A 19,837-nucleotide genomic window follows, 5' to 3' on the forward strand; every position below is an offset into this window, starting at 1 on the left:
TCGCATTATTTGTTTTCTTTAGGTGTAAGTAACCCTTCATCGTCCGGCTCCTGTGTAGGAACCCTCAGCACGATATCCGGATGTTCAGACCCTTCCCCTACTGGAGGAGATGCAGCAAAGTTCAACTTCAAGTTTTGGTCATGTCTTACTCCAACCATTACTTCCTTAAACAGGAATAACGGTACGGCAGATGACGATATCGTTTTAACTGGAACTGGCCTATCATCTACAAGATGCCAAAATGAAATTACATTTGGAAGTGATTCCTGCACAGTTTCTGCTGCCTCAGCTTCCGCCATCACATGTAGGCTCGATTCCTCCTCCAATCCTCCCGTGGGTGTACAACAGTCTTTAGGCGTACGTGTTGGAAACCTAGGAAACGCCCGTATAGCTATAGATGGGCAGATTACAAGAACATTTGCCGCTATTCCGGTTGTTTCCAGCTATTCACCAGTATTGGGTTCAATGGAGGGAAGCACGTCGTTAACTATTGCTGGAGCAGGATTTCAGGGAGCTGCTCCGAATGTTGATGTTACAGTTACTATTGGCGGTTACCCTTGTTCTATCTCCTCTCTCTCATACACAACTATCGTCTGCTCTACTCCAAAGTCCATTACTGACGGTGCCAAGCCATTAGAGGTCAAAGTCAACGCCGGGGGACAGATGGTAACAGCTGAATGTCAATCATGTGACTTTACGTACGATCTTGGATCCACTCCTAGCGTAGAATCAGTCTCCCCAACAACGCTTGATGGCACATCGACGACATTGACGATATCTGGAAAACGTCTTGCTACATCCACTGGTGATGTCACCGTGACTGTCGGCGGAGAGGTATGTACGGCGTCAGAGGCAAGAACTGACACCATTAAATGCACTATCTCTGCTATACCGGCCGGATCGCAACCAGTAGTGCTTGATGTCGCCCGGAAGGGTCGCGCCAAACACGATAGCTCTCCCGTCACTGTTACCGGACAGGCTGTCATAACATCCGTCAACCCATCCGATGGAAGTACAAACGGAGGAACAAAAGTTACCATTGCAGGGAACGGGTTTGGAAACGCTGCGACTGTCGCCATAGACGGTACAGATTGCCCTGTGGACTCAGTCACTCTTGCTCAGATCGTGTGTACCACAGCGGCACATGCACCTGCAAACAACCTGAACCTCGTCGTTAACTCAGGAGGAACCTCTTACCCAGCTGAAATGTTTAACTATACAGATGCAGCAACACCTGTTATATCAACTATATTGCCAGTATCCGGTTCCTCCGGCGAAACAGTCACAATAAGTGGTACAAATCTTGGTGCAACCATAGCAGACAACAGTGTCACACTAGGCGGACGGGTATGTACTGTGACCTCGGCCTCGACGACCCAGATTATATGTACTGTTGGTGACTACAGAGCCGGTAGTTACGAATTCCTGGTTGATGTCTCGGGCAAAGGACTCTCCAATAACGATAAAATGTTCACATTTGCCATGACAGCCTCTAGCATTACCCCAAACTCTGGTGAGCACCCATCAAATATTTATGTAGAATCTTTGAAGTATATGCCTTTCTACAGGTAAAAGTGACATTATCATATTCAGGATAACTTTCAGAAATAGTACAAATTTTACCAACGGAACTTAATATTTACGCCAAATTAGTTAGATATATTGCCGTTTTAACATTTGACAGAAATTATTGCTATTGTTGCTTTTAATATTTGATTGAATGGGTTATTTGTGTCAATTATAATGTAATCGTATTATTGTTCTAAAATAAAACATTGATACTGCATCCACAGGAAGTACCAGTGGAGATCAGACCGTGACCATTTCCGGATCCGGATTCGATAATACCACATCAGTGACTATTTGCTCCCAGGCCTGTGCACAGTCTATTAAATATAATTCGACAGAGACACAATATGTCTGCGTCACACCTGCTGCCTCAGGTAAATTTCCATGATCAAAATTTCTCACAATGCACTGTATTTTTTCTTGTCTCTTATAAGTTTACTATTTCGCATCTAGAAATCAAATTCGCGGAAGACTCCTGTTTCAAAATGAGTCTTTTAATCTCATTATTTAATTATTTCAATTTCCACTTTAAAATTTCATCATTTTTTAAATTTTTAATTTGCTGTTTTGTTTACTAACGGACTTTGTTATTAGGTAGATTTTCATTCTACAGATAAAGTTATCGCACATACGTAATTTGTCATTTTGCATTTAAATATGTGTTGGTTATTGTCACTTGTTTCTGACAACGGCAGGTTGATGTTAATTATTCCTGAATCAATAATATAAAACATTATAATTTATCCTGTGTAAATATCCATCTTTAGGCACGACGACTGAAGTGTGTACTGTGACAATTGTAGTAAACTCTGTTACTCAAACGTTAAGTTACACATATGACTCAACAAAGACGCCAGCAATTACTAGCGTAAGTCCATCAAGAGGCGGGACCGGAGGAGGAACTCGGATCACGGTGGCCGGATCCGGATTCGGGTAGGTTACTGTTATTATGATAAAATCGCAGTTAAAATGTCGAGACTGCTCATTTGTTTTAAGAGCCAAGTTTATGATATAATTTGCTAACTAGTATTAGTAAAACGGTACTGCTCTAATTGTCGTTCTGCTAATCGAAATGACGTTCAATGGGAAGTTGTTTCATCAAGTTCCAAAATGGGGATGCATGTATGAATGTTAGATACGGTTACATAAGATAAAAATTGGAATCCTGTTTTTTAAGTAGAACTAGTTGCGAGGCTCTTACTAGTTTGTAGGTAAACAGATACCATGACTATATCCTTTCAATATTTTAATTATTGTTAATAAACAGCATATTAGTTCCATGTCTCGCATTATCCTGCTATTGTTTCACAGGACTTCCAAGTCTGACTGTGCTGTTTCTATAGAGGGTAGTGTATGTGTTGTGGACTCGGTAACCGACACCCAGATTGTCTGTGATACTGGGTCTATCACAGCATCTGTCCGAGGCAAGGTTCGAGTGGAGATAGCAGGGAACGGAATGGCCATACAAGTATGTACATAATGTAGCAGCAGTCCAAATGAAGAGAACTAACAAAGCTTTCTGACGAATGAAATGGATATATTACATGAATAATATTATGTTCTCCTCTTAACGTATACTTTTTGTAAGATTTGATGTTTTCTTCTCTATTAATACTCCCGTTATTCTTCACAGACTGCAGCCGATTATCACTACGTTGACGTCTGGTCCTCGGTATTTTCCTGGGGAGGAGTGTCACTCCCGACAGATGGCGACCTTGTCGTCATCGGTGCTGGCCAAACCATCTACCTAGACACCACCACTGCTAAACTCAAAATGCTTCTTATCCAAGGAGGAGAACTCATCTTTGATGATAACCAAGACGTGGAACTGAAATCAGAGATCGTGCTTGTTACTAACGGAGGGCTGTTTCAGGTACGTTTTGTTTAATTCTTTACACAGATGGGTCAAACTGCAAAGTGCGGACTGTTATAATTTATATTGATAGTGCATTATTGATTTTTTTGTCACTGCATGATAATTATTTCAACGGCAGAGAAATGTATATTGAATTCAAAATAGTAGACGTATACTTTTGTTGAGTATCTGAGTGGATCTGTGATGATAAAATCAAGATTTGAAAAACAGGTTGGAACAGAGCAAGCACCATTCCAGCACAAAGCTACAATTACCTTATATGGTCATCATCGTAGTAAAGAACTGCCCATATATGGCACGAAGACGTTGGCAATCCGTGAAGGCACGCTTGACTTGCATGGTAAGGAAATGAGTTATTTCTCTTTAGATTGATAATATTTCTGCAGCCGGATCTAAGTGTCTGAGATCTTTGTTGTAATGTTATGTCTTCACTTCACTTATAGATGTAATCATTAAATCAAAGTCTGACTTAACGTGTGGAGTTGTTTCCCTTATGAAATGTGTTGACACCCACACGTTTGAGGCTGTGATTAAATATTGTGTTGGTTGAAAACATTTCGTAGAGAAAAGAACATCATAATCCAAGTCAACATCTCAATTTATAGGAATATACTCCCGAAAATGTAACGAAGGACAACACAAAGAGAAAACTGGCATTTTCCTAAAATGTTTCGTAACATGTTCTATGAAAATCTCTATAATTTAACGATAAAAAGTAATGTTACTGTTACAGGTATACCTACTCCAGTTACATGGACGAAACTCGCAGAAACAGCAAATGCCGGTACTAACATCATCAAGCTGGAGAAAGCAGTGAATTGGAACGTTGGGGACAAGGTCATCATTGCCACTACTGGAGACATGAAGTCACAGTCCCAGAATGAGCAGAAAACCATTACAAATATCGCAGGAGATCAGAGAACCTTGACTTTAGACTCAAATCTCGCAAACACTCACATCTCAGTAACAGAAAATTACGGAACATCATCGAATGCAGCAACCTTACAATTTGCCGCAGAGGTTGGACTTTTAACACACAATGTGAAAGTCCAGGGCAACAGTGATGCACAATGGATTGAGAAAATTGAGGCCTGTCCTGACGGTTTTGATACTGGTAAGTATTGGGTTTTTTTCCATTAAGAATGTCATGGTCGTTTTTTTTTTACTTTATCCAGTGCATTGTGATTGTATCTATGGTTTAGCCAAAGCAATTTTTGCAACGGGAATAAAAGACATTCAAATGAATAAGCACACACCAATTTTCGTAATAAAAGATTTTCGCCATGATAAGGGAAGTATGAGTATCTGGAAAATGACACTATGTTTTTTTTTAATATTTAGAAATCAATTTGTAAAATTAGTCATTTAAATGAGTGTATAATATCTGATACGTTTATTTATAGGTGAGTTTGCCACTCAGACGTGTTTCCAGGGACGATTTGGCGAAGAAATGGGTAGTGACCAGTTCGGTGGACAGATCATGATCCACGCGCCCGAGTATGACACACATAAATCCACCGGCCGAGTAGAGTATGTAGAGTTATTCCACATGGGTCAGGCATTTAGGCTTGGCCGATATCCTCTCCACTTTCATCTTAATGGTGATATGTCTCATAGTTATGCAAGGGGACTTGGTATCCACGAAACATTTAACCGTGCAGTCAATATTCACGGTACCCACAACCTATTAGTTGAACACATAGTTATTTACAACATCATGGGAGGAGCCTTCTTCTTGGAAGATGGAATAGAGTCCGGTAACATCATCCAGTACAATCTTGCCATTTTCGTGCTGGATAGTTCAAGTCTATTAAATGATGACGTCACCCCAGCGTCATTCTGGTGCACAAACCCAAACAACACCATCCAGCATAACACTGCTGCCGGCGGTTCCCACTTTGGATTCTGGTACCGTATGCATAATCACCCAGAAGGACCATCATTTACAAGCAGTGTCTGTCCTAAATTAATGACCCTTGGAGTATTCCGCAACAACAGTGCCCACTCCTTCGGTTGGTTTGGTTTGTGGATCTTCCCTACTTATACGCCGAGAGTAGGTGGTGTGTGTGGTTCCGCTAACCCTACACCAGCTGTATTTGAATCTTTTTTCACATGGAATAATGAGAAGGGTGTTGAGACAGTAAATACTGGTGCCCTCCAATTCGTTGATATCCAGGCAGTGGCTAACAAAAAAGCTGGATTCGAAGGAAAACTTATTGTTGAAGGAGAGGATGCATCAAACCCTGGAAATGAAGCTGCTCTCAAAGATTCACTCATCGTAGGACATGCATCGTTTTCACCTAGTTCTGTTTGCACTAATGGGGCCATTGTATATCCGTACGGGTTTGGATTCCAGACCAACAACGTCGAATTCGTCAATTTTGACAGGTCCGGATGTTCCGCCTTCACCTGGACAAGAATTGATGGGACCTGCGGAGACCAATGCGCTGGGTTCATTTATCCAACATCTGGACTGACCTTTACAAATTCTCCGAATCGTGGCCGTTATGCCTGGTTATTTGAGGGTGTTATGCATGACAAAGACGGCAGCTTGTGTGGCAGTGTTGGCTGTAAGATCATTCCTACCACAGGGACACTTCCACCTAGCTGCACAAACTTTGCCGACTTCAACTTCGGTATACCCGCTAGTTCATGTCCATCTTCAGTAAAGTTCCATCGATTTGGCTTTAATAATATTTTGCCCGCGTCATTAGAGTTCAAACAGTCGAACTGGACAAACCAGTATGGTTCATCAATGGCTGAATACCGAGACAAGAGAATTACACACAAGAAAGGTTGGGTACTGAATATCGTTAGTGGAGAGGAATATAGCATAGCTTTCGTTGACTCACCGACACAAACAAATCTTAGTTTTTCTGGAACATTCTACCATTTTGAGGTGAGTTTTATACCGTAGAGTGAATATTATATAAATCACAATAAACAATTCATAAAAAATAGAAGGTATTTATTTGCTTAAGGGTCAATATGAAGTAAGTGACGAACGATTATGCTTTATTTCAACAATTAGCAATTTTTGTTGAAGTCATGCTAAGCAATGTCATTTAGATACCCGTGTTTCTCCGAGTAAGACATAAGGATATTTGATATCATTGAGGTTTTATAAAGAGTTGCATTGATAAGACACTTAATATATTTGTTGTTGATATTTCCAACATCCTTTTATATTTTTAGGCCACCGATTACATTTACTTACGCCAAAAGGTCAACAAGAAACCCGACAGACTGAAAAGTGATGCTCGTGGTTTTGTTGAATCCTCAGATATTCCGCTAGATCCAAACGTCCATATCAATGGTGACTGGACTTACAACCACTACACAGATGAAATTACAATTCTTGGTGAGTTTACATAACCGAATACAGCTTTACGTCTTCTCTTATGAGTGCATTTTAAAGCAATAGAATAACATCTAATATATGAAAATGTTTCAGGAAGGAGAGAATCATTTATGGTTTACTCCTTTTTTGGACATATTGAGTATAGTTTTTACAATTGTTATGTATACATAATTCAATGTCTATGTAGATCAAATGTTAACTTAAACACTTTGATCACATAATAGAACTTTTTTCAGTAATCAATGAAATTACTCCATAATTACTGTTTTTTTCTGATATAATAAATCTCGTTTTACATTGGTAAAAAGGAAGGCATGCTAGAACATTTTTTTATAAATGCTTATTCGTTTCAGTAAAGGGAAATGGAGGTGGAAACACTGGAAGGAAGAAGCGTGGTTCACCAGCTTTGCCAACTGGTGCCGCCAGTATATCGTTCGATTTCCAGGCCTTTAAGTGTTTTTACGCCAACTGCACTCCCCCACCGGACCCCAACACAGTGCCCCCTACAACCCAGCGAAGCTCAGACTTTGTATACTGGTCCGAGCCGAACTCCTGGACCTGGTTAAATAATACACTACCAGTGGCGGACACTGACCTTGAAATACCATCAGATGTATGGATGGTGGCGGATATGGCCATCCCTTCCTTCAACAAAGTAATTTTGTATGGAGTACTGGAGTTCGACCACGGTACGTCTGCACCATACCGAGACATAGATCTCAACGCTACCCACATCATCATATTGGGAGGTCGGCTTGTAATTGGTTGGCCCGATGCCCCGTACCTAGGTAACTCTCAAATTATACTGAGGGGCAACTGGAATACCAAAGAGTACACAGACCTGACTAACGCCCCGACAGTTGGCGCTAAGGCTATCGGTAAGTTTATTTATGAATTTTGTTTTCGTAATTTTATCTAGTGTAAAATATTCATGTATATTTGAAAATATTTAGCTAAAATACTTAATAGACAAAAAGGGATTATGTGATACTTTAAGAAACAGACATTCTTTTAAAGATATATATATATATATATCTGAGGAAAATGTGATATGTTCATAGGCTATATTTAAGTAAATAAATAGAAAATCCTAATCGAAGGTGACAATAAATATTCATGTGTTTCATTTCTTTCAGGTGTGTTCGGTGGCCTTGACCTTCACGGGAAGGATGTTGGTGTATACTGGACACGCTTAGGGTCAACTGCGGTTGCAGGCGATAATACAATCACGTTAGCGCAAGCTGTCAACTGGACGGCTGGCAGCGAGATCGTGCTAGCTCCTACAGGATACGACGCGTGGGAAACAGAGACTTTCAGGATAAACAGTGTGTCTCAGGACGGATTAACTCTGACCCTCAACAGCTCGCTCCTGTACAGACATGTTGGTATGTATTACCAATATTTGGGCAAAATAATACATTTATTTGTACCCATAACAATACAATAGTCATTTATTTATTTGTAACCATAACAATACAATAGTCATTTATCTTTGTCAGAAAATGCTTCATTTTTAATGCACACACTATCGCTGCTCTCTCTTTTTTAAGTTATTGTTTAATTAATATTGTCGCCATTTAAATCCTCAGTCCACACCGAAACCATCGGCAGCAGAACAATCAGTCTCGGGGCTGAGGTCGGCCTTCTCACAAGAAATGTTAAGATCATTGGAGAGGAATATGATAAACTATTCAAAGAATCATTCGGTGCCCGGACACTGGTGGGAACAGCACAGCAAGGCAGCAACCAGTATATTGGTAAATACATGAGAATCGCGTTATAAAAGTTTTTTTCTGTTTTACCGATGAAGAGTTATCTAGAACTTTTAGTAAATAATAAATGACCAAGAATGTCAAATGCTATTTTGCTAGTAATTATGTAGTTTATCAGTAAAAAATCAGGCCCTGATTTCACTAATAATCCTTAACTTAATGGGGTTCCTGAATTTAAAATTCTTCGAACGAATGTATTACACCGGTAAGGTAAAACATATGTTCTTATATTTCAGTTACAGTTTCCTATGAAAATGTTTAAGATTCACATTATTCTCTGATATATTTGCTTAAATCCTTTAAAAAGACCACCCTCTCCACAACACCACACATATACACAATGTATTTTATATTTGATTTATTTTTAAATGTTTAAAAAAGTTTTTTACCACACAACATGTTTTTTTTAACATTTGATTTATCTATTTTAATAGGCTTTGCCAGATTGAGCAATGTTGAGTTCTTCCACACCGGACAGGAAGGTTTCACAGAGTTCTATGATGCCAGATTTTCAGTGACATTCCTTGACGGAGGAACCGTGAACAACATCAAGCCGTCGTACATTAGGAAATGTGCATTCCACAATGGATTTTCACCAGCCATCGGCGTCTTTGGAACACACAATTTGCCGATTGAGGATAATATTGTACATCATACAGTTTGGTGGGGTAAGAAACGATTATTCATTATTATTTACTGACTTCTTCTATCAATATCAAGACCTTTCCTTACAATTTCCTTCATTTGAGTTGTTTCAAAGCTTAATTTAAAGTGTAATCATTTAATCAATATAATTGTCTTCTTTTTAAGTTTTTATATCAACTTAAGATTGAGTGCAGATTACATTTCATGTTGTTACCTATTTATCCTTAGGCATTGAGACATCCTCGGATGACACGCAACTTCGTCGGAACCTTGTAACACTTGTCGTATGGGAGGGTGCTTACCAAGACAGAGAGGAATCTTTTAATTATCGTTACAACGGAGCCATCAACGCACCAGAAGCAAAGTCGATTGTGATAGAAGATAACGTTGTTGCCGGAGCAGAGAGAGTAGGCTACAGACTAAATGCAATGCAGTGCGGAAGCGCTGGTTACGGCAGTAATTTGGCTCATAGCTCTCTGATGGGATTCGGAATATTCCCAGAAGACAAACTTACTGTTTCCTGTGTTCTTATATCTAATTTCACTGTTTGGAAAATTCGAGATGGCGCTATATACTATCAGAACGCAGAAAGTGCAGAAATCCGTGACATTGTCTCGGTAGAAAACACAGTCGGTAGTGCATCTTTTGTAGTCGGTCCTTCGGCTGTCGGTCATCAATACGCCGACAAATACATCTTGGTCAAAGATTCGCTGTTTGTAGGTGCCACGTCTTCGTTTGACTGCTCGACAGACGCATGGAAGACAGACGATAACATCCGATTTAGTGGTCAAGCTCGCTCTTGGATCACCGATGGAAGTCACACTGGCGTTGCATTTACAAACTTCTTCCAAAGCGGGAATAATATGCCGAAGAAACCACATTTCGGAACAATGTCATATAATTCAATCATGGGGATAACACGACTTGAAGGTGAGTCAAATTTCGAAATTACGGTGGATTGAATTACTCATATTTATTGATGAATCGAGTTCAATAATTCCCAAATCATTCCAAAAAAGTATAGGGCATTACTAAACGTACAGTAAACAAAATAATATTATGTAAATAGTAGTGTCCATAATTAAAATAATGAAGAACAACATTAAAATATAGATTTTACTTTTGTCACAGTAAAGGCAGATAGATACGAAACGAATATACAGAATGGTTTTGAAAATATTTCTTCAATATTTTATTATACAGGAAACACATTTGCACATTTTAAAACCACATGTGGCAAGAAGGATATCGCTGTTGCAACTAATGCTAAAGGTGATGATGGACAACATCCAATTGAATCCCGGGGTGCAGTACTCACTGATGTGGAAACAGACAGCAAAATATTCTACCATAGACCAAACGTCGGGTAAGTAAGAATGCATTGAGTACTGGGAGGGTGTTTCATGTAATGAAAACGTTTTCTATTCAAATAAATAAATAATTTAGAACATGTGCTTGCTTTTTATCCTATGATAAAAATATTTGAACTGAAGTAGGCCTATGGGTCCGAAGACACAATTGAAGCAACGTTGAAGGAAAACTTTTCTCAGTAAATCATTGCATTTTTATACAGGAAGATCAACAGTGCTGACTGCGTGGATATGGACTGTGACGGCTTAAAGAAGGATTTGTTTCTTGATGTGGATGGTACATTCCTGGGTGGAAATCTTGGAGCTGTCATTTCCGAGTCGGAGTGGCAATGGGGTGGAGATCCAAGAAGAGGTTTAGGGGATTACCGAATTCCGAAAGAGATGCTGACCACACTTGACGGAACACGTATACCTGTCAATGACATTGCTCCGAATAAAGGTATAGTGTAGATCAATTGGCAACAGAGATTATTGTGGCAGATGTTTTTTTTTTCACCATTGGATTTGATCAGTCGTATTAATTTTTCTTAATGTCCTAAAATAAAGTTTTTTAATACATATAACCATTGGCTCATAATAGGGATATGACTAACACGTCAGTCTAGGAAATTATGAATATAACCGGACTCATTAATAAACAAATTCAATTGTCAAAATTGTTTGAAAAATTCGCTTGTTAGTTTCTTGAATTATTAATCAGCTATGATTTTATACCATAAAATGTGTTAAAATCTAATTTACGATACTTAATCCTTAACGTTATAATCTAGCAAGTGCACATATACATATATATGTTAAAATTCCTTTTTTTATCTGATTTAAAAAAAAAATGATTGTACGTTCTCATTCCGTTCAAGGAATCATTCGAAACAGCAACTGCGTTCTGCACTCCGCATGGCAGGCGTATGAATGCCATGACATGGAATACAAGATGTTGATCATTGAAAGTATGGACTCTGACACCGAGACCCGCCGAGTCTCACCTGTCGCTATACTAGGTGATGGTTACCTTGACCTCATTAACGGTCCACAGGATCACGGCTGGTGTAGTGGATATACCTGCCGGAAACGTCTCTCCACATTCATGGCCTTAGTCGTAACAGGTATTATCATTATGTATATGGATGACAACATTAGACAAAATAAGTTCAAGATTCCGACCATCCAATGAGATTTTGATATTAGCCTTATTCCCAAACTACCAATATGTACATCATTAATGTTGGTTGTGTGTTCATTTTTTTTCTTTCATTTTGCCAATAAAATTGGCTATTTATCACAGTAAAGTTAATATATATATTAATATATATGTACATGTATGTTTTAAATTTAACCACCTGATGGAGGTATGTTTGTTATTTCAGGCAAGGAATATCTAATTCACTTTACCGGCACCTCTCCACAACATCTTCGATACTTCCTTCTAAATTCCGACGATACAGACTCCATAAAGCTGTCAGTATGGTACTCACAACCCAACAGGCGCGACCTGTTTGTAGATGGAAATTTAGTACCGCCTAAAAATGGCAGGACCGTTAACGGCGCATATATACTGGATCCGCCAACTTACCCGGAGGAGTTCATGCCAAACGTCTCTGACACATCAGGGCAAAATTACTACGACCGTGACTCAGGACTTCTTCATTTCACTATCAGAGGTAACAAGGTGGTACAAGTGAAAACAGATCCATCTGTAATTGTATCATTCCAGTTCCCAGCTATGACCGTCGATCAGTTCTATGGGGATCAATTAGTCCAACATCTTGCAGCTTTCTTTGATCTTCCTCCTCACAAAGTGCGAGTTGTGAAGGTTGTAAGGGAGACAACTCCAGCAGGAAGACGTAAGAGGTCAACAGGCTACGACGAGGTTGTTGTAGAGATTTCTGACACTCCTCATTCCAGTAAGTGGTTGTTTTGCTCAAGGGAACTAAAATAAAAGGGTGTTAATACATTTCATAATCACAAAAAAAGGGTTTGGTAGTTCTCAATGCTTAAAAATTGTTAGTAAAGTAGATTTATATAATTGGCGTAACTATGATAACAATTTATTGTTTTTATACAATCCGATTGCTTATCTTTAAAGGATCCATTTTTATTTCTGGATGCAATGCTTATATATATATTGCGTTTCGTAAAAAGAAACTTGTATCGCTTTGCTTATTTTAATCCGATATCTCATTATACAATAGCATAGTCAAACATTTACAATATAGGCGACTTATCGTTTTGTTACAGATATCAACGACTCAAGTGATTTATCCCAAACACAGTTACAGAATATATCAGCTACCCTAGTCAACGAAGTACAGCTCGGGAACATCAGCCAGGTGATTAATCTGACAGTGGTAGGCGTGGCTGTAGTGGAACCTCTGCCGACACCGGACTCTCCCGAATGGAATACTACAACAAATGAATCCCCTTACACCGTCATCGTAGAAGCTGCCAGCATGCGATTCAACCCCGCACCAGAACCGCAGCATGAGGGAGTTGTCTTCACGACGCAGCCGAAAATACAAGTGTTGGATGCAGCAGTAAGTTTTGTTTTGCGTGACATATTTATCCGCGTGTGCAGGATTTTACTTAATTCTGTGTTAGTCTTTGATGAATGTGCTATTTCGGAATATTTGTGTTTGCGTTTGGATAATATTTAAACAAAAAACCAATGTTATCTCTATGAACCGTTACTTACTCAGCCAATCAGTTATATGTTGTTTTCTATAATGAACTTATATTTGTCTGCTTACCTAACAGGGTCAGCCAATTACAAAGTTAGGAACGCCTTCACAGCCCTGGCAGATCACTGCGTCGCTACGCCCTGGCGGATCCAACCCGCTAGCCAATCTTACCGGTAACCTCACAGTTGAGTTTGTTAATGGCTGGGCCAACTTTACTGATCTCCTCATCACACAGTTTGGCACGGACTTCTACATCGACTTTGATCTAACTGTCCCGGCGGACTCCAACTTCTCCATCTCGTCTGGCCCACTCACTGTTGCTGGACGACCAATCAAACCATCCGTTGCATCTATGACGTCAACTGTTATTGAGAATAACTACTTTTCTATTTGTGTGGAGCTTCGTGACGAAATTACATCCGAGCTAATCCCAGATATTGCTTGGAGGGTGAGTTAATTCAAATTCCTAACTTTTAATTTCATTCTATCTATATCGTCTTTTACATACCGGTGAATCCCCTCTTTTCAACATGCATAGGATGGTACGATGCTACGTCGTTTGGGATAATCATGATATTTTTCTTATTTGATGATATTCTTTATTTACGATTTACGAACCAATTAATACCGGTTCCGCTGAAGATCGCATTGTTATTAAAGAAAGAAAAACCTTTCGATATCATAGCATGGAATATCTTTGAAATTGTACAACACATAGTACGTCGGTTGTAACATTTGTTCAGCTTAACTAATCTAAAATGCATATTTGTGTATTTATATGAATGAAGTTTGACAGGGGTTAATAGTGGTTTAGTTCGGTCATTCAGGGAAGAACATATTTTCAAAGATCAACATAAAGTTATACAATTTTTCAAAAATGTTCAGAAATAACCTTTAGTGGATATCTTTTTGCACTGAATTAAGATACATAAAAGTTCATAAAAAAGCATTATTTCAAATAGGGCCATACCTGGACATTGACAGCGGAACTGAACCAACCGGAACATCACACTGGATCGATGCTTGGGACGAACGAGACGATATTCTCCACGTCTTCCAGTTCAGCTAACTTCTACTCATTAAATTTCACGTCCTTTGGCATCTACGCCTTAAAGCTTCGGATCTACACAACACCGGCAGGTTACGATCTCACTGAGGAGGTTCAGATTGTGGTCAAGTCCCTAGCCCAAACAAGTATTACGATTGAACAGACCACACAGGTGCAGATGAAGTTTGACTCTGATTTCAATTCGGTTGTTGGGACAGATGAAAAGCCGTTTGCCACCATGATGGGAAACTACTTCGCTGTGAAATACCCAGATGTACTCGTTAATTCTGTCACTGTTACCGAAGGTAAACATATAAACACCATTGTACATATTGCCTACATACACGTATATATTTTACATTATTATTTATTATCAATTTAATTTCAAATACATATACTCTTACTCAGATTGAATATGTGATATGATTAATAATAGCTTCAACAACCCTTTCAAATAAATTGCAGTCAAAACAGAATCTCAATAGCCTGTTTATTTTTCACTAAAATGCGTTTTTAAACGCAATGCCAACAAAGCATGCTTTCTTCTCAAATTGATGTAAGATAAAAAAAACGATCAAAAATCTATCGGGTGTTTATAAATCTTCATTATCAACTAACTTTATCAATGTAATCACAGGCAGTATCGTGGTGACGTACTCCATCAGCGGAGGAATATCAGGCGTCAACTCGACCGTATATGGCATGTGTGATACGATCCAAAACGGTACCGGTTTTAACTTCAACTCCCAGTCCCTTACTCTGTCTGGATACCTGACAGTTGGTGGTGTCTCTTACTATGGCGTCTCATGTGGGCCTATTGTAAGTACTGTCTCATTCAAAGCTTGTGTTTTACAAATATATTTTATTGGTACGCAAAACAGTGACACAGTTTATGTAACATCACTTAATCTATGGAATTTACATCTATTTTGTCGAATTACTGTTTCTTTTTTCTTTGTGTTTTTTTGTTTGTTAGCAGATACAAACTGTTTTGTGTATCAAATAAGTTGTACTGTACTAAAAGGCCATTATGACCATACCGTTCAATGCTGTGTTTTCAAATGTACATGTGTTTCGTTTAAGAATATTCTTGTGTCACTAAACGTTCCGAATAGTTTTTGACGGATTATGGAGACAGCATATAAGCGTATAGACACAAAAGCATTGTGAAAGATTTCAATTGTAAAATGATGTCTAAATTACAGAGTTCGTCGTCTAGTAGTTCGAATGACCTTAATGACACCACCAACCTGGCCCTGATTATCTCCCTTGCTGTTGTTTCTACACTTCTGGTGTGCGTTGTTGTCGGTATCGTAATCTGGAAGTGCAAGGTTTACCCGAAAACCAAGACCAGAGGTAAGATTTCTTTTTTATCAATCATCCCAAGTTTTGAATTGGGATATCACGCATTTGTAGATTTTTCATAAAACATTTCGTCGGCCCCTTGATGAGATATTTTGTATCTTCGACCGTCATGTATGTACTTTAACTTACACAAATATGTTATTCGATGAAGAAATAAGAAAAATCATATCATCATTGTTTGTTGTTTTCTGTTACAGATCTGAATAACTACACTAACTACATTGGGTACCCCAGCAAGATTGAGGACGTCCTATTCCGCGAGCAGTCGTTTATGAGTATACGAGACAAGTCTGCTGGTCTTCCACAGGCCCCAGCCGCCACCGGCATTAACAATCTTTTCCGGCAAAACAGGAGCCCTTTTCCGCCCCCTAACTCTGACCAGCTGTACAACAGCCACCACCGAGACCTGTTGGGTCCTAGCCCACCCCCTAACGCAGACCAGCTGTACCATCACCAGGGCAGGGTAAGTCCTCTGCCCTTCTACACGCCAAGGCTTCCTGACCCACAGTAGCATCCCCTTACCATGGAAGGACAGTTTACCGTAGCAAATCTGTGATATTGTGTGATATTATAGCCGCATAATGTATAGTGTATTGTCGAACATCAATATATTTAGAGGATATAGTACTTTTACGTCGGAGAGATATTTAGAGTTAGAATTTGATTGTTAATTCTATTTTCGTTTTGTATATATTTTTTAACTTTTTTTTTTGGCTTATGACAAGCTGTGCAGCTTTTTGGTCAGCAAAAACTCACAGCGGCAACTTTTGATTTTAAATCGTTAATAAACTGCATATTTTAAGTACCTTTCGCTACAATAATCCGTCCATTTCGTGTTGTCCGTGTTGAATAGTTAATATACTATCTTATGTTTTATATTTTTATATTAATTTTTGAGTTCACATTAATTTAAGCGTCACAACACACACCATGAAGCTCAAGCTTGAAGTGCATAAGAAACGTACAATTGGATTAATTGTTTTTAAAACAAACTAAATTTGATTATTTTAAATTCACACAATATTTTGTGCTGTCACTAGCAAATACAGTCAGTTAAAACCGTTTTGTACTTTATTAAAGAGTGTTTCTCATGTATCTGTGATATTTTTAATTCTTATATTTGAGATGATTTATTTTTTGTACATGTGATATCAACTTGACTTAACACAAAAAGTCTGGTCTCAATTTAGGAAATATTTGATGCAGACGACTATGGTTGCTCAAAATTTTTTTGATTTTTTATTAGAAACAATTAATATTTTTTTCTATATTCTGATATTATAGATATGACATATTTCTTCATTTGTTCTCTCTTTCATTATCATCAATACTAGAATGGATTATAATAAAAAAATAATAGCTTTATATTCTTTTGTACTGTTTGAAATATATTCACTAAAAAAGACGATTTTAAGCTAAAAAAATATAAATGAAAACAAACCAAGAAAATAATAGCAAAATAGATTAGAGAAAAAGTTTTGATAATTTTATTGACGTTTGTTCTGATTTTGATGAAATATCTTTCTTCATAACACTTTGCATTCGAAACGTTTCATAAATGTATTCAATAACTGATATCTACGCATTTGAATAATCTGAATAGATGGTATATCATTCTATGCTTATTTAACGGAAGATGTGTAATTTGTTGGTAACACGTCATCAATTTAAAAGGTTTAGAATCACATAATGTTAGATCATAATAGATATTGTTCTCTTGTTTGATCTATTAAATTACTTTTTCAAGCAATACATCAAGGGTTTGATTTGTTTTCTCTAAGATAATTGACTATGTTTGAGGATAGCCCTACGTGTAAGCTAACTTGTGTGTGTAAGAAGGTATAGAGCTCTCATGAGCATTTAAAGATGCTCCACCGCCAACAAATGGTATTTATTTCTTTATCGAAATCAGGAGTAGACTAATTAATATTTTTCTTCAGTTACAAAAGTTACTTTCTTTATAACATTACCAACGTTGAAAAGTTTGAGCTTCTTATTTTAATTCAAGATAAAAGTATTGAATAAAGAATGATTAATTGCAACCCAACAAAAATCCATGACACTAACCCAATTTGTAATTAGTAATGATTGTGCATGCACAAAAAGCAAACCGAATTATTTTATATGCATTTTTGTGTTAATTAGATACATAAAAACGTCATTATAAGCCAGTTACATTTGTATATTGCAAATTATCATGGGTGTCGCTTATGCTTTGTCGGCAATTGATCATCTTTCGTTCAGATAATAGCTATGAACCAGTTGCAGAAAACAGAAAAAAACTCCTCAAACACACCAATATTAAACGGTCCTGTATTGATACAAAAACGTCAAAATATCCCAATTTACGGTATTTTTTTCCATGATTGCTGAAACGATAATCATGACGTCACAATGGTATTGACGTCAGATAAGCGGTTGCTAATTCATGCACTGGACAACGCCAGTTGTGGTTGGTAAGGCTACTTTGTGGCAGATGTACAAAATGTACGTATTGTCCTCTCTTCCATTCATCGCGATTATTAAAATAATTAATCATCAAAAATTACCATGAAAGATTTAATTATCATCGAAATATACCGGGCTACTATCGTCAATATAAAACACCATGGCATGCATTGAAGGCCGGTTAGGAGAAAACAAATGTGTAGATAATTGTTTTGAAGATTACTAAGGGCGACACAGCAAATTAAGCCACACAGTGTATATCGTTATTCGATTTATATCGAAGGACCAACTTAAGGTGTACGTGGAATGGTTTGGTGTATAGAGTTTGAAAAATGCGTCATTGGATAAAATTTAGAATGGAGAAAGTACGAGTTTCATAGCGATTTGGTATTACAGTTAATGCGACTTTTCTCTAAAACACATTACTGAAGCCTCAAGCCATTGACATCGATTCGGGAAACCCCTGATCACCTGTGACGCCACGAGGACAACGTAACGGGTTCACGCCAGCGGTCGCCAATGTCGCATTTTGCGAATAAAATATTTCATTGGCGATAAAATAATGACTTTGGCGACTTTGGCGATTTTTTTGGCGACAAAAAAATCGCCCATTCAAAACCTGAAGCCATGTGTTCATCAATACAATCGTTATTTGTAGAGGTTGAAACAAGATCTTATCCAGGTAAATCACAGTCCAGATTGTTTATTAATTAGTGTCATGACTTGGTAAGTTAACATGTAAGCTGTCAATTAGCAGAGGCAGTGACCCATGTCGGTGTGTTTACATAACACTAGTATACACTAGTATCTGAACCGGAAGTCAATAAATTCGGGATTTTCATACATATTTTTTTCAACATTCAACACCTAGAAATTGAAAATTAACACATAGTTTTATTCTTCTAGTTCCAAACACCCACGCATTACGATTTTTTAGAAATAAGATTTATTCATTTAATAATACAGATGAAGACATAAGGATTAAAAAAAACATTTTTAAGTGCACGTGCTTTTCTACACCCAAAAAAAAATCAGAATTATTTCAAATAAACCAAAATAAATAAAAATTCTTTTAATGTTATAATTACTCACCTGTTTTACGTATTTTGATTTCTTAGAGATATAATAACATGGGAATTAATTTAAGAATACCTTTAATGTGTATATGAAATTCAATAAATTGATGTTGATATTTTTTAAAGAAAAAAGTGCTTAGAAACATTTCTACTAAATGATATATCGTGAAAAATGAAACTTTCATTCGTGTTTGTTTAATCAATGCATTTCCATACTTACCTAAACTAATATTTATTGGAAAGGGGGATAATTCTTCATTTGAACATTCAAATTTTAATTTTTCTAAATTGGCTGCAAAAAAATCTTATTTGGCGAAAGAAATTTCACTTTTGCGAAAATTTTGGCGACAGAATTGTATTGTTATTACCGGGGCTAATATCATGGTCAATATATCCACATGGGCATAGTACATTTGAAGGCAAGTAGGAGAAAACAAATGCCAAACAACAGATGTGTAGATAATTCTTTTGAAGATTACCAAGGGCGACACAGCAAATTAAGCCACACAGTGTATATCGTTATTCAATTTACATCGAAGGGCCAATTTAAGTATACATGGAATGGTTTGGTGTATACAGTTTGAAAAATGCGTCATTGGATAAGATTTGGAATGGAGAAAGTGCGAGTTTAA

General features: G+C 37.7%; 1 protein-coding gene across 2 annotated transcripts in view; it reads left to right on the forward strand.

Moving 5' to 3' along the window:
• Positions 1-17,433, forward strand: part of LOC138317449 (fibrocystin-L-like) — a 56,936-nt gene extending 39,503 nt beyond the window's left edge. For both annotated transcript variants that reach the window (XM_069259123.1, XM_069259124.1), the window contains exons 33-56: positions 23-1,513; positions 1,794-1,943; positions 2,337-2,502; positions 2,881-3,037; positions 3,203-3,442; positions 3,656-3,785; positions 4,179-4,559; positions 4,849-6,344; positions 6,641-6,806; positions 7,160-7,684; positions 7,943-8,191; positions 8,396-8,563; positions 9,013-9,246; positions 9,452-10,153; positions 10,427-10,589; positions 10,797-11,032; positions 11,451-11,696; positions 11,958-12,494; positions 12,829-13,124; positions 13,345-13,716; positions 14,231-14,621; positions 14,954-15,135; positions 15,522-15,672; positions 15,879-17,433. In XM_069259123.1, coding sequence (XP_069115224.1) covers positions 23-1,513; positions 1,794-1,943; positions 2,337-2,502; positions 2,881-3,037; positions 3,203-3,442; positions 3,656-3,785; positions 4,179-4,559; positions 4,849-6,344; positions 6,641-6,806; positions 7,160-7,684; positions 7,943-8,191; positions 8,396-8,563; positions 9,013-9,246; positions 9,452-10,153; positions 10,427-10,589; positions 10,797-11,032; positions 11,451-11,696; positions 11,958-12,494; positions 12,829-13,124; positions 13,345-13,716; positions 14,231-14,621; positions 14,954-15,135; positions 15,522-15,672; positions 15,879-16,192 — 9,143 coding nt within the window. In that variant the 3' untranslated portion in view covers positions 16,193-17,433. The remainder of the gene's footprint in view (positions 1-22; positions 1,514-1,793; positions 1,944-2,336; positions 2,503-2,880; positions 3,038-3,202; positions 3,443-3,655; positions 3,786-4,178; positions 4,560-4,848; positions 6,345-6,640; positions 6,807-7,159; positions 7,685-7,942; positions 8,192-8,395; positions 8,564-9,012; positions 9,247-9,451; positions 10,154-10,426; positions 10,590-10,796; positions 11,033-11,450; positions 11,697-11,957; positions 12,495-12,828; positions 13,125-13,344; positions 13,717-14,230; positions 14,622-14,953; positions 15,136-15,521; positions 15,673-15,878) is intronic.
• Positions 17,434-19,837: the final 2,404 nt, after the last annotated feature.

The sequence above is a fragment of the Argopecten irradians genome, chromosome 3 (assembly GCF_041381155.1).
Source record: "Argopecten irradians isolate NY chromosome 3, Ai_NY, whole genome shotgun sequence".
NCBI lineage: Eukaryota > Metazoa > Mollusca > Bivalvia > Pectinida > Pectinidae > Argopecten > Argopecten irradians.